The 24,222-nt window shown below is 46.0% G+C and overlaps 1 protein-coding gene across 1 annotated transcript; it reads left to right on the forward strand.

Moving 5' to 3' along the window:
• On the forward strand, window positions 1–16,268 carry RABIF (RAB interacting factor). The gene is made up of 2 exons (XM_073666694.1): window positions 1–181; window positions 14,233–16,268. The coding sequence occupies exons 1-2, from the start codon at window positions 71–73 to the stop codon at window positions 14,476–14,478; spliced, it is 357 nt and encodes a 118-aa protein (XP_073522795.1). The 5' UTR covers window positions 1–70; the 3' UTR covers window positions 14,479–16,268.
• Window positions 16,269–24,222: the final 7,954 nt, after the last annotated feature.

Here is a 24,222-nt window from a genome sequence, read left to right on the forward strand (position 1 = left end):
CGCCCCAATGACGTCATCTCCCTTGGTCACATGACAATGACGTAGAGGGCCCCGAGTCCGCAGAGCGACAATGGACGAGACGCTGGTGGCTGCTGATGGGAAGAACCTGCGGGCGGTGCTGTGTCAGCGCTGCGGCTGCCGGGTGTTGTCTGCCGGGACAGCCACACTGGCTAAGAGAGAGGTTAGCGGCCATATGTAGCCGGGGGCGGGACACGCCTGCCTGTAGCCCCGTGCTCCTCAGCCGGCCCCCTGCCCGTCCCTGTGCGGCCCGCGGCCGGAAATCAGCTCTCTCAGGATCGCAGTCTGTGTGAGCGCAGTGCACACCTGTTCCGTGGGCACAGACGCACACCCTGCGCTTTACACTGGCTATAGGGATGTCTGGCAGGAAGTGATGGCTGCTTTTCCCACCACAGGACATCCTCTTTAACTGCCATAGAAAAGTGAATGTTGGTGCCGTCTTCCCCAGACATGGCCGGCAGGGCAGTCTTCTGCCAGGCTATGGTCCGAGCCATTCCTCTGAATCATCTCTGCTGTGGTTTGGGCAGAATGAATGGCTTGCCGGTCCCATTCCCTTTAAGAAGAGGATGTCCGCTAGTGGAAACATCCCTTTACTGCTGCATCCTGGGCGGTGCAATGCTCTGCAGGGAGTAAGCTGGTGTGTGACTATGGGCTGGGATAATAATCCGAGGGGGTGGGGTGGCTGCTGCAGAGCATTTCACCTTCACAAGTTGAGACCAGTCCTGGAGAATGTTTTGCCCCCTGTTATTGTCACGGGTTGTTACCAGGAGCAGCTGATGAACACCATAGGAGTTAAAGGGGTAATCCCAGACTTTTATTATTTTTACTATGGGGCTAAGAACTAACAGGCAGGAAGTTGCTAACTCTGTGCATATCTCTGCCGGCTCAGTAGCCACTGACCGCTTCTGCCGGTGATTCTGCAGCTTCCACTGACGTCACGTTGACAGAGCAGCATCTTCTCTTCCGTCCGCTCAGTTCTGTTGATGGGGCTCCCTACTGATGTAATGCTTATTGACAGCTGGCTCCCCACTGCCTAAGTGTGGGGAGCCAGCTACCAATCAGCATGGTGATTACAGTGATGCCCATATGCCCATCGACAGAGCAGGTGGGAAGAGAAGGTGCTACTCTGTTGACGAGAAATGAAATGAAGCAGGAGAATCGCCACCTGAGCTGGCAGAGATTGTGTCCATGCAGAACAGGCAGGTAGTTAGCAAGTGCTTACATGTTACTTCTTAGCCCCAAAACGCAAAAATAATAAAAGTCCCGGATTAACCCTTTAATGCTTTTATGGAAAGCACGAAATTCTATGGTTGTGATTCTCTGCTACTGGTGAGAATACATGTCACAGTAAGCTTTATCATAACATGTATTAGCAGGAGCCGCTGCTCTTCATACTTAAAACACCACTCCAGCGTTTTGTTTTCAGCGCTGAAGTGGTGCTATACATGTAAACCCCCTGACCCCGGTCATATACTCACCTTGGCTTCACCTCTTACCGACGCCGCCCTGGTCCCAAGGCGCCATCTTGTGATGTTTACTTCTGACTGGCCGGAAGTCAGAAGCTACGTCACAAGAGCTCAATGCAAGTCTATTAGAGCCAGAATGAGGCACTCATAGACTTGAATTGAAAAGTGACCTCCGACGCGCGCCGGCAGGTCACTTTTTGCTGGAGATGGACCAGAGCGACGCTGGAAAGAATGAAGGGGACATTTAAAGCACCACTCCAGCAGTGCAATAAAAAAAAAAAACGCTGGAGTGGTGCTTTCATTCTGCTCAATATTAAGCAATAAAATTCTATTCTACTGGCCAGAAATCAAGAATCCTAACTAGAGGAGCATTCACACTGAATGATTACGCATGTTGATTAGACCCACTGAATTAGGGTGATCCATGCCTGGCTACCCACCACAGTCTTTTGTGCAAACCATTTCAGCAAATCACGTTTTTTTGTTTTTTTTTTTAAATCCACAGTGCAAAAATTAGTGGCTGTTTGAACAGCAAAGCAGATGATTGCCAATGGAAGTGTTGAGAGGTGTATTGTGAGTGTATTTCTGGTGAACAGAAGCACTTGGCAGTTCTAGACGCAAAATCCAGCTTCCTTTTCACAAAAGGCTGATACTTCCTGTAACCCCCATTCTGACTTATAACGTACATATACATCCTACGTTGGATGTGTGTGTATGGAGGAGGCAAATATTTGTTATACCCATGTCCAATAAAGTCCGATGTTAGCCAGGATTTCATTTTTTTTTCTATGCGGCTGAGCTCTTATCGGCAGATAGTTGCTAACTACCAAGTATCACAAACCCCTCTTGGCTGTGATTTTCCTGCTTCCTGTGACGTCACATTGACACAGCAGTTCCTTCTTGTCCATTCTGCTCTGTCAGCGAGGCGTCTCTGCCAACGTCATGTTGATTGGCAGCCGGCTCAGCCTAACGCAGTGGGGAGATGGCTGTCAATCAACATGATGGCCGCAGTGACTCCATGTTGCAGAGCAGAAGAGAAAGAACTGCTCTGTCAATGTGATGTCACTAGAAGCTTAGAATTTCAGTAGAGCTGTATGAGGACTTATTCTTTGCATGAAAAGTTACCATATTTTTGCAGATTATAAGACGCACTCTTTTTCCAGGGCTGTGGAGTCGGAGTCTGAGCTCATTTTTGTGGAGTTGGTATAAAATGTACCAACTCTGACTCCTAAAGTATATCATAAATTGGGTACAGTAGTTCAATGCAGGTTGTGGGGAATATTTTTTCATAAGAATTTGGGAAAGTTATGAAGTGTCCTATAAATGTCCATCCTATTCCTGATCTAAGGGTCTAGACTTTTAGCTGAGATGAATCTGTGCTACAGTAAATTTATCACTTAAGTATGAGCCATGTATGGAGTCGGAGTCATGGAAATTGAGGAGTTGGAGGTTTGGCTTACCAACTCCACAGCCCTGCTTTTTTCCCCCAAAATTTGGGAGGAAAATGGAGACGAGTCTTATAATCCAAAGGTAGCTACCTGGGGTGGTGAACTGCAGTGGAGCGGGGTCACTGCTTCAGGAGGCTGGCAGCAGGAGAGCAGCAATGCTGCGGACCCCGTGCTGGGAGGAGGGGGCGTCCAAGCGGTGCAGTCCTTGGGCTCTCATAAGATGTGAGCGGAGTCCCCTTTCCCATTGATTTCCCTGCAGTGGGCTCCTGAAAATGGGCGGCTCATCTCCCGAGATCTCAATCTGTGGATGTTCCACCTCCGGCGGCCATTTGCTCGTAGCCCACTGCAGGAAAATCAGTGTGAAAGGGACTGTCATGGGTGTGTCAGGTGTGACAGACAGTCGCTCTGGAGCCGGATGTAGAAGGACGATGCGCTTGGCATTGCAGACGCCTTCTTGATTCCCTCATCTCTGTAGTATAGTTTTATTCTTCTTCCTTTAGGACCCAGCAGCGACCTCCACCTTCTGCTGCTGATTGACACATCCTTGCTGGGTAGTTAAATAGTCTCCGTTTCTCCAGAGAGTCGCCGGTGATAGTTCTATTTACCTCTGTGTAGGTTTGGAGCACTAGCAGTCGACTAGTTTCTTCTCTGGTGCCCTAGTAGGACAGTTGCCGTTATCTCTCTGGTGTCTGCTCAAGCTAAGTGTATCCCCTTTGTTTGTCTACATTGTCTTTAGTTTGTAGTGGTGCTTGACTAGTGCTCACCCTGTCCCCTCCATATCTAGGGCCAAGTTCTAGGGACATTCAGGGCTTAGGTTCCTGCTCAGTGATAGGTGTGGAACCTATATAGAAACAATAGGGTAGGCAGGGTGATATTAGATCTGCCTAGGGGTCTCCACTCCCCTTTCCCTAGTGTTTGGGCTTTCTCCCCCTCTTCCCTTCATGTTGCACTTAGTCTTTCTCTCACCTTGCGTGATAGGGACTCTTCTCACCGGCGCCAACATATTATGAGAGTCCAGAGCCCGTTGTCTCGCACTGCCTGGACGCCTCCTCTTCCCTGCCCAGAGCCCGCAGCATTGCCCCATTCCTGCCGCCACCGGCCTCCTGACACAGTGACTCTGCCTCCTGTGACCTCACTATACGACCATTGCCCCCTGATAAGCCAGGGCTGTGGTGTCAATGTCCATTTTGGTGGAGTTGGTATAAAATGGACCAACTCCTAAAATATATAATAAATTGGGTAGAGTAGTTCAATGCAGTATGTTATGTAAATGTTTTCATAATATTTTGGGAAAGTTATGAAATGTCATATAAATGTCTGTTCTGTTCCTGATCTAAGGATCTAGGCTGTTAGTTGAGATGAATCTGTGCTGCACTTTATGTACAGTACTGACCAAAAGTTTGGACACACCTTCTCATTTAAAGATTTTTCTGTATTTTCATGACTATGAAAATTGTACATTCACACTGAAGGCATCAAAACTATGAATTAACACATGTGGAATTATATACTTAACAAAAAAGTGTGAAACAACTGAAAATATGTCTTATATTCTAGGTTCTTCAAAGTAGCCACCTTTTGCTTTGATGACTGCTTTACACACTCTTGGCATTCTCTTGATGAGCTTCAAGAGGTAGTCACCGGAAATGGTCTTCCAACAATCTTGAAGGAGTTCCCAGAGATGCTTAGCACTTGTTGGCCCTTTTGCCTTCACTCTGCGGTCCAGCTCATCCCAAACCATCTCGATTGGGTTCAGGTCTGGTGACTGTGGAGGCCAGGTCATCTGGCGTAGCACCCCATCACTCTCCCTATTGGTCAAATAGCCCTTACACAGCCTGGAGGTGTGTTTGGGGTCATTGTCCTGTTGAAAAATAAATAATGGTCCAACTAAACGCAAACCGGATGGACTAGCATGCCACTGCAAGATGCTGTGGTAGCCATGCTTGTTCAGTATGCCTTCAATTTTGAATAAATTCCCAACAGTGTCACCAGCAAAGCACCAACACACCTCCTCCTCCATGCTTCACGGTGGGAAACAGGCATGTAGAGTCAATTTGTTCACCTTTTCTGCGTCGCACAAAGACATGGTGGTTGGAACCAAAGATCTCAAATTTGGACTCATCAGACCAAAGCACAGATTTCCACTGGTCTAATGTCCATTCCTTGTGTTCTTTAGCCCAAACAAGTCTCTTCTGCTTGTTGCCTGTCCTTAGCAGTGGTTTCCTAGCAGCTATTTTACCATGAAGGCCTGCTGCACAAAGTCTCCTCTTAACAGTTGTTGAAGAGATGTGTCTGCTGCTAGCACTCTGTGTGGCATTGACCAGGTCTCTAATCTGAGCTGCTGTTAACCTGCGATTTCTGAGGCTGGTGACTCGGATAAACTCATCCTCAGAAGCAGAGGTGACTCTTGGTCTTCCTTTTCTGGGGCGGGCCTCATGTGAGCCAGTTTCTTTGTAGCGCATGATGGTTTTTGCAACTGCACTTGGGGACACTTTCAAAGTTTGCCCAATTTTTCGGACTGACTGACCTTCATTTCTTAAAGTAATGATGGCCACTCGTTTTTCTTTACTTAGCTGCTTTTTTCTTGCCATAATACAAATTCTAACAGTCTATTCAGTAGGACTATCAGCTGTGTATCCACCAGACTTCTGCACAACACAACTGATGGTCCCAACTCCATTTATAAGGCAAGAAATCCCACTTATTAAACCTGACAGGGCACACCTGTGAAGTGAAAACCATTTCCGGTGACTACCTCTTGAAGCTCATCAAGAGAATGCCAAGAGTGTGCAAAGCAGTCATCAAAGCAAAAGGTGGCTACTTTGAAGAACCTAGAATATAAGACATATTTTTAGTTGTTTCACACTTTTTTGTTAAGTTTATAATTCCACATGTGTTAATTCATAATTTTGATGCCTTCAGTGTGAATGTACAATTTTCATAGTCATGAAAATTTCTTTAAATGAGAAGGTGTGTCCAAACTTTTGGTCTGTACTGTACATGCTCCGTAGTGAGGCAGTGCGGCACTCTCTGTACATGCTCAGTAGTGAGGCCTTGCTGCACTTTATGTACACGCTCAGCAGTGAGGCCGGGCTGCACTTTATGTACACGCTCAGCAGTGAGGCCGGGCTGCACTTTATGTACATGCTCAGTAGTGAGGCCGGGCTGCACTTTATGTACATGCTCAGTAGTGAGGCCCGGCTGCACTTTATGTACACGCTCAGTAGTGAGGCCCGGCTGCACTTTATGTACACGCTCAGTAGTGAGGCCGGGCTGCACTTTATGTACACGCTCAGTAGTGAGGCCCGGCTGCACTTTATGTACATGCTCAGTAGTGAGGCCGGGCTGCACTTTATGTACACGCTCAGCAGTGAGGCCGGGCTGCACTTTATGTACATGCTCAGTAGTGAGGCCGGGCTGCACTTTATGTACACGCTCAGCAGTGAGGCCGGGCTGCACTTTATGTACATGCTCAGTAGTGAGGCCGGGCTGCACTTTATGTACACGCTCAGTAGTGAGGCCCGGCTGCACTTTATGTACATGCTCAGTAGTGAGGCCCGGCTGCACTTTATGTACATGCTCAGTAGTGAGGCCGGGCTGCACTTTATGTACATGCTCAGTAGTGAGGCCGGGCTGCACTTTATGTACACGCTCAGTAGTGAGGCCGGGCTGCACTTTATGTACACGCTCAGCAGTGAGGCCGGGCTGCACTTTATGTACACGCTCAGCAGTGAGGCCGGGCTGCACTTTATGTACATGCTCAGTAGTGAGGCCTGGCTGCACTTTATGTACACGCTCAGTAGTGAGGCCGGGCTGTACTTTATGTACACGCTCAGTAGTGAGGCCGGGCTGCACTTTATGTACACGCTCAGTAGTGAGGCCGGGCTGCACTTTATGTACATGCTCAGTAGTGAGGCCGGGCTGCACTTTATGTACATGCTCAGTAGTGAGGCCCTTCTGCACTTTATGTACACGCTAAGTAGTGAGGCCCGGCTGCACTTTATGTACACGCTCAGTAGTGAGGCCGGGCTGCACTTTATGTACACGCTCAGTAGTGAGGCCCGGCTGCACTTTATGTACACGCTCAGTAGTGAGGCAGTGCGGCACTCTCTGTACACGCTCAGCAGTGAGGCCGGGCTGCACTTTATGTACATGCTCAGTAGTGAGGCCGGGCTGTACTTTATGTACACGCTCAGTAGTGAGGCCGGGCTGCACTTTATGTACACGCTCAGTAGTGAGGCCGGGCTGCACTTTATGTACACGCTCAGTAGTGAGGCCGGGCTGCACTTTATGTACACGCTCAGTAGTGAGGCCGGGCTGCACTTTATGTACATGCTCAGTAGTGAGGCCGGGCTGCACTTTATGTACATGCTCAGTAGTGAGGCCCTTCTGCACTTTATGTACACGCTCAGTAGTGAGGCCGGGCTGCACTTTATGTACACGCTCAGTAGTGAGGCCCGGCTGCACTTTATGTACACGCTCAGTAGTGAGGCAGTGCGGCACTCTCTGTACACGCTCAGCAGTGAGGCCGGGCTGCACTTTATGTACATGCTCAGTAGTGAGGCCGGGCTGTACTTTATGTACACGCTCAGTAGTGAGGCCGGGCTGCACTTTATGTACATGCTCAGTAGTGAGGCCGGGCTGCACTTTATGTACATGCTCAGTAGTGAGGCCCTTCTGCACTTTATGTACACGCTCAGTAGTGAGGCCGGGCTGCACTTTATGTACACGCTCAGTAGTGAGGCCCGGCTGCACTTTATGTACACGCTCAGTAGTGAGGCAGTGCGGCACTCTCTGTACATGCTCAGTAGTGAGGCCCGGCTGCACTTTATGTACACGCTCAGCAGTGAGGCCGGGCTGCACTTTATGTACACGCTCAGTAGTGAGGCCCTTCTGCACTTTATGTACACGCTCAGTAGTGAGGCCGGGCTGCACTTTATGTACACGCTCAGTAGTGAGGCCCGGCTGCACTTTATGTACACGCTCAGTAGTGAGGCCGGGCTGCACTTTATGTACACGCTCAGTAGTGAGGCCGGGCTGCACTTTATGTACACGCTCAGTAGTGAGGCCCGGCTGCACTTTATGTACACGCTCAGTAGTGAGGCAGTGCGGCACTCTCTGTACATGCTCAGTAGTGAGGCCCGGCTGCACTTTATGTACACGCTCAGCAGTGAGGCCGGGCTGCACTTTATGTACATGCTCAGTAGTGAGGCCGGGCTGCACTTTATGTACACGCTCAGTAGTGAGGCCGGGCTGTACTTTATGTACACGCTCAGTAGTGAGGCCGGGCTGCACTTTATGTACACGCTCAGTAGTGAGGCCGGGCTGCACTTTATGTACATGCTCAGTAGTGAGGCCGGGCTGCACTTTATGTACACGCTCAGTAGTGAGGCCCGGCTGCACTTTATGTACACGCTCAGTAGTGAGGCCCGGCTGCACTTTATGTACACGCTCAGTAGTGAGGCAGTGCGGCACTCTCTGTACATGCTCAGTAGTGAGGCCCGGCTGCACTTTATGTACACGCTCAGCAGTGAGGCCGGGCTGCACTTTATGTACATGCTCAGTAGTGAGGCCGGGCTGCACTTTATGTACACGCTCAGTAGTGAGGCCGGGCTGTACTTTATGTACACGCTCAGTAGTGAGGCCGGGCTGCACTTTATGTACACGCTCAGTAGTGAGGCCGGGCTGCACTTTATGTACATGCTCAGTAGTGAGGCCGGGCTGCACTTTATGTACATGCTCAGTAGTGAGGCCCTTCTGCACTTTATGTACACGCTCAGTAGTGAGGCCGGGCTGCACTTTATGTACACGCTCAGTAGTGAGGCCCGGCTGCACTTTATGTACACGCTCAGTAGTGAGGCCCGGCTGCACTTTATGTACACGCTCAGTAGTGAGGCCCGGCTGCACTTTATGTACACGCTCAGTAGTGAGGCAGTGCGGCACTCTCTGTACATGCTCAGTAGTGAGGCCGGGCTGCACTTTATGTACACGCTCAGTAGTGAGGCCCGGCTGCACTTTATGTACATGCTCAGTAGTGAGGCCCGGCTGCACTTTATGTACACGCTCAGTAGTGAGGCCGGGCTGCACTTTATGTACACGCTCAGTAGTGAGGCCGGGCTGCACTTTATGTACACGCTCAGTAGTGAGGCCGGGCTGCACTTTATGTACACGCTCAGTAGTGAGGCCCGGCTGCACTTTATGTACACGCTCAGTAGTGAGGCCGGGCTGCACTTTATGTACACGTTCAGTAGTGAGGCCGGGCTGCACTTTATGTACACGCTCAGTAGTGAGGCAGGGCTGCACTTTATGTACACGCTCAGTAGTGAGGCCGGGCTGCACTTTATGTACACGCTCAGTAGTGAGGCCCGGCTGCACTTTATGTACACGCTCAGTAGTGAGGCCCGGCTGCACTTTATGTACACGCTCAGTAGTGAGGCCGGGCTGCACTTTATGTACACGCTCAGTAGTGAGGCCGGGCTGCACTTTATGTACACGCTCAGTAGTGAGGCCGGGCTGCACTTTATGTACACGCTCAGTAGTGAGGCCGGGCTGCACTTTATGTACACGCTCAGCAGTGAGGCCGGGCTGCACTTTATTTACACACTTAGTAGTGAGGCCGGACTGTGGAGTTGGTGGTTTGGCTTACCGACTCCACAGCCCTGCTTATGTAGTGCAGTGCATTAACTAGTCTGTTCCAATTGTTAGGCTTCAGTTGTCATAGCAACACACCATTGTTCTGACAGAGGGGGCTATCTCTATCTGTCAATCTCCTCACATGTTGCTGTCACTTGGGGAGTTAAAGTGCTGGGATTGGAGCTAGCACCATAGCGCCAGTCCCAACACATGCAGCAGGAGTTTAGCTGTGTATTACAGTCTCCTGAGACATAACTGTATAGCGGATTGTGGTAAACTACTTGCAATCCAATTGTATTTTTGTTTATTTTAAATTTTTGGCTGTATGTCTTTTTTTGTCTGTTCTTGCTTTATTTTTTGCTACTTTTAGGCCATTAAAATGAAATACTAAATATTGTTCTTCTCAATGATCAGATAGTTAAAACGCCTGAAAGGAACAGCAGTGTGATCTGTTTACTGTAAGTAACCTCATTATAAGGCTAGGGTCACACGAGCGTATAAATCGTATAGCCCTCGGACCAATGTTATTCAATGGGGCAGCGATGATAAGCGATTTTTTTTTTTTTTTTTCACTGCCAGAATCTGTCTGCGAATAAATCGCATCATGCTGATATTTCACTCTGAGACCGTAGGACACTCACCCGCCTATTGGTGCATGGAAAACATCTGTTGCTTCATACTCACACAGTGGAGAAATGATGTTCTCCATCTGCTCCGCACAGTGTGCTATGGTTCTCTCGTCTGAGAGAATCGAATCACACTATGCTGACACTCTTTGAGCAAACTTGGATCAGAGTTTGATCGGAGTGTTATTTTCATAATTAATCATGTGACACCTTTCCTAATAGTTTGAGGAGGACTGGATGACAGCTCTATTATTTTCCTGATGGGTCTCGATGAGGTTGGCCTTGAGAGAAAGGGGAAAGACAAGTGGCAGAGGTCTTCTGACTCTCACATTTGTATTTATCAAACATTTTCTCCTACAAGTTTCTAACTAATAGAAGTCCTTGCACCGTACTGATGTTATTTACATTTCTATGTGGCCATGACTTGGTTATATTGTTAATTATGCTGTATAACAACCAAAATGGTCTCCATTACAACTGTATCAAAGTTTCTCGCCCGGTTTCTGAAGGGTATGTGCTCATGACATCTTTTACTTGCAAAGGAAATTCCTGGGTTTTCCATAAGGAAGATGTTTCAGGACACGTCAGTGGTTTTTCTCCTGCAATGTCTTTTTGGTTATTTCCTGAGCACTTGGTCGTCATTTTTGACTGTTGCTGGTTTTTAGCGTTTTTCCATTGTTTTTGGGTTGTATTTTGTACTGTCATTTTCCAGTTGTCAACAATAAATACTGCTAATAATTTCTGTAGCTTAAATGCTGAGAAAACGCTCAAAAAGACGTCCTGCCTTTTGCAGTTTCCCATTGACTTGTATTTTAAAGTATCGAGCTTCTTCATAGCTGAAAACTCCTGAAGAATGGTCAGGTGACTTCTTTCAGGCTGCGTGCCCATGATGCTGATTTAATGCATTTCTGCGGCTGCATTTCCGCCACGAAAACTCATTAAAAACGCATGTTAAGTTGTCTGCCATGTTCCCCAATGATAATCCGCATGTGCTGTGCACATGCTGCGGAAATTTCCGCTGCGGATTATCATTGTGGAAAAATCCGCAACACTACAATTAATTTTGCGGAATTGCGGCAAAATCGCCGCCATTCACTTGCATTGAACCGCATAACATTCGCATGCGGATGTTATGCGATTCAATGCGCGGATGGTACTCTCCTCCAGACCCGGGTACCTGTAGTTAAAAAAAGAATTAAAATAAAAAAAAAACATATACTTACCTTCTGATGGCCCGCTGCTGGCTCTACCGCTGCTCGCGGTGGTGTAAAAGGACCTTCCATTACGTCATTTAGTCATGTGACTGGTCAAGCGACCGCTCACGTCGGCGGTCGCGTGACCTGTCACATGACTAAATGACGTCATTGAAGGTCCTTTTACACCACCGCGAGCAGCCGAAGACACCAGACGCACAGGAGAAGGAGACCGGGGGCCATCGGAAAGTGAGTATAATGTTTTTTCTTTTTTTTTTTTTTTTTTTATTCACTTTTTTTTTTTTTTCACTATTGATGCTGCATTTGCAGTATCGTAACTTGGTCACACTATAGAAATCCGTGCCGGTTGCATGGATTTATATAGTGTGACCAAGTTGTCAAGCACTTTCCAAGTGATGCTAAAATAGCTTGGAAAGAGCTTGACAACCCGCATGCGGAAATGCATGTAAAGAACACTTCACTTCCGCATGTCCCTGGCAGGAAAAACGCATGTACAATCCGCATGTACACTCCACATGTACAATCCGCATGCGTTTTTTCTGCCAGGGAGATGCAGAAACGCTCAGGAAAAATCCGGAGCATTTCTGCATCGTGGGCACATAGCCTTAGACGCTTGGCATCTTTTTTTTAACCTTGAGGCGGTTAAGACACTCAAAATCCGGAACATATACACAGCAAGTCTTTTTTCTATAGAAATGTTTTTGTTCATTCTTTTTGAGTTGTTTCCTAGTGCTTTGCTTTTTCAGGTGGGCTTCAGAGTGGATCCCCCTGAAAAACACTGTGTGCAAAATTGCAGGTCTACGTGATACAGAACGTATATCATTGACTACCTAGACAGTTTTGCTATTCAAAATAGCATTATTGGTTTTGGCTATTATTCTAAGTCATGTGACAAGGCTCGTTAAAGGGTCGATATTGACTTTTAGGATTGCTACTTCCTATAGGTGGCACTTGAGTTCTAGTCCTCTTCCTCTCTGAAGAGATAATTTGCAAAATAACATTAAAAACAATTACGTGAGTGGAGAACATGAAAAGCATCATTAAGTGCAATCATAATGATAAATCCTTCTATACTGAAACCTGATTGAACTATATGGTAGATACCATAAATGTGACACCACCAGCCACACTAAGTTCACATTAATCACCACTAACTGTTCCATCGGAGTTTACATCTTTATACACGAAAACGAGAGAGACAGTACTGTGGTAGAATACGCTATTATGTCCAGCAAAAAAAGGAAGGTCAAACTGAGTTCAAGGCTTCATCAATACAGTCATTGGATATGTAAGGAGGTATGTCTGAAACCAATTTTTGGGTGTAAATATGTAACTGGTGTCCCCCCAGCAGAACACACAGCAATATTTTCCTAATCTGAACTGAGCCATACTTGGAGTAGCTGGTGCACTCACATGGTATCTAGCACATAGTCTTACCACGTGTCACTATGCACCAGTTGTATTATACTCTGGTTTACCTCATCTGTGAGTAGCATGATTACAGGGATGTATCACTTAGTAGGCTGCTTGCTGCAATTTTGATGCAATCACTGTTTCTCTGCTCTAGATCTAGCTGTTCTCTGAACGCTGAGCTCTGTATGACCCCGACTACACTACTGACTGGCAGCTTTCTGTGTATACTGTGCAGAGGAAGAAAGCTGCCAATCAGTGGTGGGGACGGGGTTATACAAAGCACATGAATATGGAGGACTTTTATGGCAGCAGGTTTACTAGTCCTCTTGTGCTAATCTGCTGGTAAAGCCGTTATTTTATCAAAACTATAGCATGTAGCACAGCAAGTAATACATCACTGGAATCCGGGTCTCTGCCCCAATATTGTGTGCTCTCAGAATAAGGTGGCCAAAACCTGGTGACAGATTTCCGTTAATACTTTTTAATTTTAGTTTGACTCTTGTCTACCACTACTACTTGTTTTTTAATACGTCTTTTTGTCATGTATATTTTATTAGTTACTCTGAATAAAAGGTATCCAGATCACACAAAAAGCGTCATCCTATGAAACCAACAACGTCAACTCCTGTCCCCTCCTCCTCCAGATGGAAATGACTGCATTGCTCAGTACAGGGAAGAGCAGTGGGGAGCAACAGCCCTCTGCCAAACGGGGTCATTGCCCCTGAACACTGCCACTGTGTCCTGGGAAGAGCACGAAGCAAGGAATGTTCTGCAGAACATTGAGCTGATTATGATCCTTACTGATCAGTGTAGAGATTGGTTACTAATATGGATCAAAGGGGAGAAGGAGGGGAATACTAATTACCCCCAATGAGAGCATTTCCCATTGTACCTTGCTGTGCCCAGACCAGGCACACTGCGGGGTGGCATGTGGGCAGTGTAAGCAGTGGCGTTATGATGATGAACATGAGCCACCACCCCTCAGATCTCTGCAGCCGCACAGCTAGGTCAGGCGGAGTGACGTGCTGGAAAATACACTCAGGGTGGACGTTACAGAGCCATGATGGGGACTAGTATACATGGAGGCACAAATATAGCTGGAAAAGTATCCACAATTTTCTTTCACAATTTTTTTATAAGAAGAAACACACATAATGTTCACATTTAGCTTAATATATGTTAAAAAATTGATGGATGTGACAATTTACGTCTTTTAAAAAAAATTTGGTTTCACTATAACAATTTTTTTTTTCTGCGGAAACCTTCTATTTGCAGTCCCTCTCTGCTGGAGGTAGATACAGGTGGTCCTGAGCAGGGACCTGACCTCTCTGTGATGTCCATATAGTCTGATGGCGCACCCTGTAACTCCCTTCCCAGTTACTAATGTGTCTGTTATTGTATTCATTATCTGCAGCTACTTCTGCCTTCCATGAAGAAGAAATCGTCTCTGGCTGATGAGTCCAATCCTGACTGTGAGCTTCTTGCGGAGCACTGGCTTGTACATGACATGTTCACGTTTGAGAATGTGGGCTTCACCAAGGATGTAGGAAATGTAAAGTTCCTGGTGTGTGCAGACTGCGAAGTGGGACCGATTGGTTGGCACAGTCTGGAGGAGAAGAGTAACTTTTATATAGCATTGCAGCGAGTCCGACATGAATGAGGAGCACAAGCACTGACCCCAAAGGAAGCTTCTAAATCCAGGAGTGACTTTATGTTGTGATGGCTTACAGGTCGGACCAGTGCTTCACCCTAGTGCCATACTTGTTTTCTACACACTCATTAAAAGGTCACCATTGTTTTCAACATAATGGAAAGAGTCACATAGCATCCCCTTGTTTTATTTCACTGGGACTGTTACCATCTGTTATTAGATTTGGTTATAAAACAATCCTTCCATCCTAGTCCTGTATTGTCGCTGAGCTGGTATACCAGTTATTGGTATGACCCGCTGTGTAGTGTAAAGGGTTATTCCCTATCCATAGGATATGACATAACTTGCTGATCTCCCTGGAACTCGCGAACCAGGCTCTGGAGAACCCGGTCTTGAATGGAGAGGAGGTGTGCATCTTCAATTTTTGCCCTGTTAATTGTCTATGGGACTGCCAGGAAAAGCAGAGTAAGAGCACCAGGCCAGTTCTGGCAGTCACCATAAACCATGAGTGGAACGAGGGTTGAACATACACACCACTGCTCCATTGAAAGTAGGGCTCTGCAGCAATCCTGGTTCTCAGGTTTACTGGGGATCCCAGCAGTCGGACCCCAGCTATCAGTAAAGTTTTCCCTATCTTATGGATAAGGATAACTTTTCATTCTGGAAATAACATTTTGATTATGTTTATAATAGATGGCTGTGAATCATAGCAATTATTTAAAAAAAAAATAATGTGAAAGAATATTATAGACTTGATTTGGAAAGCCAGTTAGGGCCTGTTCACACTGCGTTTTGCAGAGAGTCAATGTTTTTGTCTGGGGCTTCTGTCTGAATCCCATTTTTTTGGGTATTCAGACAGTAGCATCTCCAGGAGACATGAACACACCACTAAACACTATGTACCCAAGCCCTTAGGTCAAAACAGGACGAAAAATACTGTGTCTGCAACAATAACAAGCCAAAAAGTTGGTTGTCAGAAACAAATTTTAAAGGTGCACTTTACTGTGGGCACTGGTAAGAACTTCACATGGGAATTCTGATTTTAGATGATATTGCATATCTATGGGATTTGCCATAAATGTCTTGTAGGTGTGGGTCCAAGAGGGGAAATCCTCATCTTTCTTTAGAATTAAACTATTGATCCTCATCATGTCTGATGAGAGGCTATTGTACGGTATGTGTTCCTCTCCAATCACTTCTATGGGACTTGAGCATGCTGCACAAATCCATGCCCACCTCTCCCTTTTTTTATCTTGGCCTGAATGTGACAGCCAGCTTAACCAAGAGAGACAGGGGTGGGGGGTTCCCAGTTCTAGACATGGGTGAGGGTCTTAGAAGTGGGATCGTCATCTATCAGACAAATATAAAATATTCTGTGGATATGTGATAAATGTTAGATAGGAAAAATGTTAGCATCTGTATTATGACCACAAGTCACGGCCTTGGGCCACGTGCACACGTTCAGTATTTGTTCAGTATTTTCCATCAGTATTTGTAAGCCTAAAACAGCAATGGGTGATAAATACAGAAGTGGTGACGTGTTTCTATTATACTTTTCCTCTGTCTGCCACTGCCTGGCTTTCTCTTACAAATAAGTGATGTAAAATACTGAACGTGTGAACGTGGCCTTATTGTGAGTCTACCAATCTGAACAGTATCACAGATCCCTATATTGCTGTCAGATGGATCATACCTTATTAGCAGTAGAAAAGTATATATAGAATTAATTTTTTTTCATAGTTGGTGATTATTTCTGTTTTCTTTGTATTTAATGGACAAAATAAATACATTCAAAAGTGGCTGGCTATATCAAAAATTCTACATTAGTTGCAAAAATGTAAAATTTGATTTTATTCAGTTCTTGTTAGTAGTTGATAATAGGTTGCGAAGCTACAAGTGCAGTTAAAAAGTCATGTTCACTTTGCGGTTTTTCAGTGCAGATTCTGTATAATGCATGTCTATGAGGTGTTACAAAACTCGGATGACATGCTGTATAAAAAATTACTTTTTTTTTTTTTCTTTTTTTTTTTTTATAGTTTTTGTAAATCTGCAGCTTCTCCTGTGTCTGACAGATTTCTTGCTGTTACTTTTACACATATGAATTCAAAGTGAAGTCCTCCTGATAATCTGCGTGCTACACCTCGGATGTAAGGCTCGGATCACGATTTACTGGTAAATGAAGTTAGGCGTATGCATTTGGCCTATACACCAAGTTGGTATGTGTCAGCATAACCTTTTTTTCTTGGTAGATTACAATATTCAGAGCACCAGATTATAGTATATGTCACCCCGTAAGCAATGTCTAGTGTTACAGGCACATACCTCTACTGTCAGAAGAATACATATGGAAATCTTGTAGACATATATCGCTGCCAGAAGGCTCAAGCATGGTGCAAACACACATAAGTGCTGCAGAATTTGCTGACACTATAGAACTATTAGGACTTTTTCTTACTTTTCACATTTAGTTTTTTGATACACACAGTCAACCATAACCAAAAAAACACCTGCCTACAATTGTGTAGGTCCATCAGGAGCCACAGAAACTCTAAAGTTTTACAGCTATACCTGGCGCTTCCTTCTGGTGTTTTTTAACTCTTTAATGCAACATGATGTACTGTATTTGTATGTCATCTGTGGCATGTTCCTACAGAATGCTGTAGATATATTCCAGTGTGATCACAGAGGTACAGAAGCTGGGACATCTGGAGCCATGTGGCAATGCAAAATCAAGAAAAAAAGCCTGCACTACTTAAAGTAATTCTCCACCCTGGAACTGAAATATGACCGTGTATTTCACATGTCTTGTCACCAGGGCCGGACTGGCCATCTGGCAAATGCCAGATGGTCCGGTCCGGCCATGGGCCGCATTATCTGGTATTAGCAATTGTGACGGGGCACAGAGCCGAAGGCTCCGTCACTTAATCAGGCAGGCCGCGGGCATCCCTTCAGCCAGGAGCTTGGTGGAGACCGTCGCATGCAGGTGACGTCGGCGGTCGATGACATCACTTCATTGCACCGCCAGCGTCCACTGAGAGACGGGACAGATGACGAGACAGGATTAGGTGAGTATAAAGATTTTTTTTATTTTTGGGTGCTGTGGGGAACCATAATACTATATAGGGGCTGTTTGTGGGGAATGATTCTGCTATTTGGAGGCTGTTTGTGGGAGACCATCATACTAAATGGGAGCTTATGGGGGCTGTTTGTGGGGGTTCATCCTGCTATATGGAGGCTGTTAGTGGGGGATTATCTTGCTATATGGGGGCTGTTTGTGTGGGATTATCTTGCTATATGGGGGCTGTTTGTGGGGGACCATCCTGCTATATGGGGGCTGTTTGTGGGGGACCATCCTGCTATATGGGGGCTGTTTGTGGGGGACCATCCTGCTATATGGGGGCTGTTTGTGGGGGACCATCCTGCTATATGGGGGCTGTTTGTGGGGGACCATCCTGCTATATGGGGGCTGTTTGTGGGGGACCATCCTGCTATATGGGGGCTGTTTGTGGGGGACCATCCTGCTATATGGGGGCTGTTTGTGGGGGACCATCCTGCTATATGGGGGCTGTTTGTGGGGGACCATCCTGCTATATGGGGGCTGTTTGTGGGGGACCATCCTGCTATATGGGGGCTGTTTGTGGGGGACCATCCTGCTATATGGGGGCTGTTTGTGGGGGACCATCCTGCTATATGGGGGCTGTTTGTGGGGGACCATCCTGCTATATGGGGGCTGTTTGTGGGGGACCATCCTGCTATATGGGGGCTGTTTGTGGAGGATCATCCTGCTATATGGTGGCTGTTTGTGGGGGACCATCATGCTATATGGGGGCTGTTTGTGGGGGACCGTCCTGCTATATGGGGGCTGTTTGTGGAGGATCATCCTGCTATATGGTGGCTGTTTGTGGGGGACCATCATGCTATATGGGGGCTGTTTGTGGGGGACCGTCATACTACATGGGAGCTTTTTGTGGGGAACCGTCATACTATATGGGGGCTGTTTGTGGGGAACCGTCATACTATATGGGGGCTGTTTGTGGGGGATCATCTTGCTATATGGAGGCTGTTAGTGGGGGATTATCTTGCTATATGGAGGCTGTTAGTGGGGGATCATCCTGCTATATGGGGGGGCTGTTTGTGGGGGGTCATCCTGCTATATGGGGGGGCTGTTTGTGGGGGATCATCCTGCTATATGGGGGGGCTGTTTGTGGGGGATCATCCTGCTATATGGGGGGGCTGTTTGTGGGGGGTCATCCTGCTATATGGTGGGCTGTTTGTGGGGGATCATCCTGCTATATGGTGGGCTGTTTGTGGGGGATCATCCTGCTATATGGGGGGCTGTTTGTAGGGGATCATCCTGCTATATGGGGGGCTGTTTGTGGGGGATCATCCTGCTATATGGGGGGCTGTTTGTGGGGGATCATCCTGCTATATGGGGGGCTGTTTGTGGGGGATCATCCTGCTATGTGGGGGACTGTTTGTGGGGGATCATCCTGCTATGTGGGGGGCTGTTTGTAAGGGACCATAATACTACATGGGGGCTGTTTGTGGGGAACCGTACTATATGGGGGCTGTTTGTGGGGGATCATCATACTATATGGGGCCTGTTTGTGGGGGATCATCTTGTTGTATGGGGGCTGTTTGTGGGGTATCATCTTGCTGAATGGGGGCTGTTTGTGGGGAATCATCTTGCTGTATGGGGGCTGTTTGTGGGGAATCATCTTGCTGTATGGGGGCTGTTTGTGGGGGACCACCATACTATATGGGGGCTGTTTGTGGGGGACCACCATACTATATGGGAGGCTGTTTGGGGCAACCATCATACTATATAGGGATCTGTGGGGGTCTATGGGGTACATTATACTATATGGTGACCTTCATACTGTATGGGGTGATTAAGGGGGACATCAAATTTAATGGGGTGGTTATGAGGGACATCATGCTTTATATAGGGGTCTTTTGTGCACCTCATAGTGTATATTAGGGGCTGTGCTGAATACCATAATGTATGGGGGGCTGTGATGACCAACTTAATATGTGGGTGCTGTGCTGCATCATACTTTGCATAGGGTTTGTGGGGTAATCATACCATGTGGGACATAATACTCTATGAGGGTCACGGAAGGGGTATCATAGTGGGTGAGACCACTTAGGGGCTTTAGTAGAGGAAAAATAAATGTGAGTGCTGCAATACATATCCTCCGTTTCTTAGAAAGTTGGGAGATATGCCATTCTTTGACGTGATAGAAATAACTGGTCCCATAGAAAAAGTCCTATGTACTCCCCTTGGGAGGCCCAATGGGGGGTCGTTGTCATTATGGGGAAGCCAGGAGGCATTATTATGAAAAAGCACAGGGGCTGTTTGTATTATTATAACTAGGTGCATGGTCACTATTACAAGGGGTCACAGGGGAATTATTATAAGGCAGCACAAGTTGTGATTTGTAAAGTAAAAATGCCTCTGTTATATTTTACAAGGACGAATTACGGTCGGAAGAAGAGGTCATGGCGGTCTGGGCCGAATTAAAAAGAAGAGGGAAAACGAATGACACCAACCAGCGAGAACGGCACTGGTGAGAATCTGCACAGAACACACATATATGGTCTGTAGAGCACTGGTGTAGACCTGATATTACCATTATATGGTCACTGTATGGTCGTGATATCAGTCCTAGTGCACTGGTTTTAATTAAAGGGGTTGTCCAGGTTTAATGTTAAAGTATGCAGTGACTCTGACTGCAGATTTCTGAATCCTCATAGTATGTGCATCGCGTGCTGTGAGGATTCTCCGGTGTCGGGAGCAGCCGGTCATGTGACCACAAGTATGATTTGAATTCATGCGATCACGTGCTAACTAGACGTGCACGGCCTCTCTCAATACAAGTGAATTTAGCAAAGCAGAGTAGGTTTAGTTGGAATGTGGCTGGAGGTGTGGAAATCCCATACTTGTGGTCACATGACGGTCTCTCCCAACGCTGGCACCGGAGAATCCTGACAGTGCGTGCTGTGAGGATTCAGAAGTCTGAAGTCACTTAGATTTTAACACCAAGCCTGGACAACCCCTTTAATAATCAATATGGTGGTATTATCAGTACTGTATATACGGGTAATATTTGGTTATGGTTTGTTGGTATTTGTTATATTGCAATATTGTTATTATTCAATTTTAGCGGTATTACTGGACATATTGAAAATCTTGATATCCTTCAGGGAGGGTAATATAAGTAATCGATATCTCCATCAGGGGCTGGGACAGCATGGGCCTGTGTGCTTTTATATGTCAGGTCTGAATTTCAGTCCCAGTCCGTCCTTGCTTGTCACCCTAACGTGTACCCTCCGTTTACCACCCACTGCTCTTCATCTCAGATCAGTGTTCCTTCCCTCCTGTTCCCAAGATTACCGCCATAGTGGCATGGGGAGTGCAGTGGTAAGTCTAAAAAATATATCTCATACCACTATTGCAGCCATCTAGGAAACTAAAAGAAAACCATGCCCATCTGAGCAGAGGAGGCAAATGGAAAGAATTAGATAGGGTGACTAAGTAAAATGTAGTCACTTGTCACAGGGTTGTCTTGAGATCCCTATTTTCAGGAAGGACATCAACTACTGCAGAGGTGGCCGGTAACCTTGGCAATGAGCTGTAAATTTACAGAATTAAAAATGACTGCTTTTGAGAAAAGAGAATTTTTAAAAAGAGGTAAATTGAAATTACTTGTTTTTACAAGCACTTTGCAATTTTACCCACCTAATAAGATGAAACAAAACTTTTAAAGGGGTTATCCAGGACTTTACTTATTTTTCCTATGGTAGCTGGCGCCGATCTCTACTGGCTTAACCCCTTAAGGACCGGAGCTTTTTGCGTTTTAGTTTTTTGCTCCCCTTGTTCCCAGAGCCATTGCGTTTTTATTTTTTGGTCAATATGGCCATGTGAGGGCTTATTTTTTGCAGGACGAGTTGTACTTTTCAACGCCATTACTAGTTTTACCATATCGTGTACGGGAAAAAAATTCCAAGCGCTGTGAAATTGCAAAAAAAGTGCAATACCATAGATGTTTTTTTTTTTTTTTTTTTTTTTTTATATCATATTCACTGAATGCTAAAACTGACCTGCCATTATTATTCTCCAGGTCATTACGGGTTCGTAGACACCAGACATGTACAGGTTCATTTTTATTTAAGTGGTGAAAAAAAATTCCAAAGTTTGGTAAAAAAAAAAAAAAAAATGGTGCCATTTTCCAAGACCCGTAGCGTCTCCATTTTTCGTGATCCAGGGCTGTGTGAGGGCTTATTTTTTGCGCACCGAGCTGAAGTTTTTATTGATGCTATTTTGGGGTAGATCCGATGTTTTGATCGCCCGTTATTGCATCTTATTGCAATTTTGCGGCGACCAAAAAACGTAATTCTGGCATTTATAATTTTTTTCTCGTTACGCCGTTTACCGATCGGATTAATTCTTTTTTTATATTGATAGATCGGGCAATTCTGAACGCGGCGATACCAAATATGTGTATGTGGTTTGTTTTTTTTTAATAATTTTATTTTGAATGGGGCGAAAGGGGGGTGATTTAAACTTTTATATTTTTTTATTTTTTTTTAATATTTTTTAAACCTTTTTTTTTTTCACTTTTTGCTTGCTTCTATAGTCTCTATGGGAGACTAGAAGCAGCACTCATTTGATCGGCTCTGCTGTATACAGGGGACGAGCAGATCCCCTGCATACAGCAGAAATGGTCCTGTGCTATGAGCGCCGACCACTAGGTGGCGCTCATAGCGACCAGATCATGACAACCACTGGTGTCTGCTGCAGACCCAGGGTTATCATGACCACCCATCGGCGACCCGCGATCATGTGACGGGGTCGCCGATCGGTGGGGTAAGTGACGCGCTTCCCGGAAGCGCAAGTTAAATGCCGCTGTCTGAGATTGACAGCGGCATTTAACATGTTAACAGCCGCAGGTGGATCGCGATTCCACCCGCGGCTGTTGCGGGCACGTCAGCTGTAATAATCAGCTGATATGTGCTCGGCTCGGTGCCGGAGCCCTCACTGAACCAGGGGTGATGACACAGGGCGTACTAGTACGCCCTATGTCGTAAAGGGGTTTTAAAGCAGTCACAGACTGCTCCTGCCGGCAATTCTGCTGCTCCATTTGACCTCATGTCAACAGACCAGCACCTTCTTCTTCCACGCTGCTTTGTTGATGGGACGTCACTGCCGACGTCATGCTGATTGTCCGCTGGCTCCTCGCAGTCAGGAAATGGGGTGCCAGTTGTCAATTAGCATGACATCAACAGTGACGCCCCATCAACAGAGCAGAAGAGAAGTTGCTTTCGTCGATGTGAAATCACTGAAAGCCGCAGAATCACCGGCGCAAGATAGAACAGGCAGGTAGTTAGCAACTACCTGCCTGTAAGTACTTAGCCCTATAGGGAAAAATAACCAAAATTCCAGATAACTTCTAAGTCCTATAAGTTGCAACTTTGCCTTTTATCCGACTCGCTACAGAGATTCAGTTAGACTCAGGGAATTTGGAGGACAAGTAATTCTGCAACAATATTTAGGTATGTGTTGTGTGTCAAAGTAACATTTACATTAATACCAGGGTCAAAGGTTTTCTAGTATCTCACTGGCTTCACCAGTTTCCCTTTTTATCATGGCAGTACTTGGCTGCAATCGCATTCTGTGGCTCTCATTAATGCTGCCCATGCTATGGCAGCATGAATCTAATGACAGGTTCGCTTTTAAATGTTTATATTTTTTAGCTAAAAATATAGCCAAAAAATAATTTTTGTTGTTAGATTTCATATCAAATGTTGAATTGTTTCCCTTCTATAGCCTCTATATTTTATAACCAACCTTTTATTAATGGCCCCAGGATGATGCATAAATCATGTTAAAAAAAATCTATACCTACTAGTGTTGATCGAGTATGTATAATGTTAGACAGGCAATCTCTGCATGTGTCACAGCTGTCTAACAGCCGTGACACTTGCAGGCGCGGCGACAGTCAATGAAACGCCGATCATTCCAAAATGCTCGGCGAGCACCCGAGCATGTTCGCCGGAAAGGGTTAATGATACATACGCTATCAACACTAATACCTACTGTACCTTCCAGACCTATGCTGCTTTTCCACTCTCAGCCCTGTGTCCTCCACTGGTCTACTGACCGAAACAGTGTCTCGTGAGTGTTGCAGACAATAAGCCCCAGGACTCACAATTCTGACCTAGCACAGAACAAGAAGGTTGTGTTTTTTTTTAATATTCTTTACAGTATTTAGCAGTCCCACAAGGGACATTGCTTACACAATACATAGTACCACTGAGGTAGTGCAGTTTGCCTGTCTGTAAACTACATGTTGATTCACTTGCTACTTTACCCGGAAAAATTGCTATAATTTCTAAAAGACGATCTATTGTACTGAAATTTGGACTGTACATACCTTGGTTCATGAGAAACTGATGTTTTAAAGCAGGTGTTGAAAATATCCATGGTTCGCATCCAAGCACACCTGCACATGCCGTTCCTTATTGTTGAATGTATTCCGCAGGATGTCTGGGGTCATAGCCTGAATTTCTAGATGTATGTTCTCTCTGTGTGCCTGTAATGTTTGTGGCTTGTTACTGTACACCCGACAGTGATCACCCCAAAGGAAAAAATTCGGCAGTGTTAAATCAGTACAGTGACTCTATTGGCGAACACAAACTTTCTTGGCCGCTAGTTGACATGAGGAATACGAATGACTGTCTCCTGGGAAA

This window comes from Phyllobates terribilis, unplaced genomic scaffold, assembly GCF_046119375.1.
Source record: "Phyllobates terribilis strain yellow unplaced genomic scaffold, ASM4611937v1 Scaffold_2__4_contigs__length_985480577, whole genome shotgun sequence".
NCBI classification, from domain to species: domain Eukaryota; kingdom Metazoa; phylum Chordata; class Amphibia; order Anura; family Dendrobatidae; genus Phyllobates; species Phyllobates terribilis.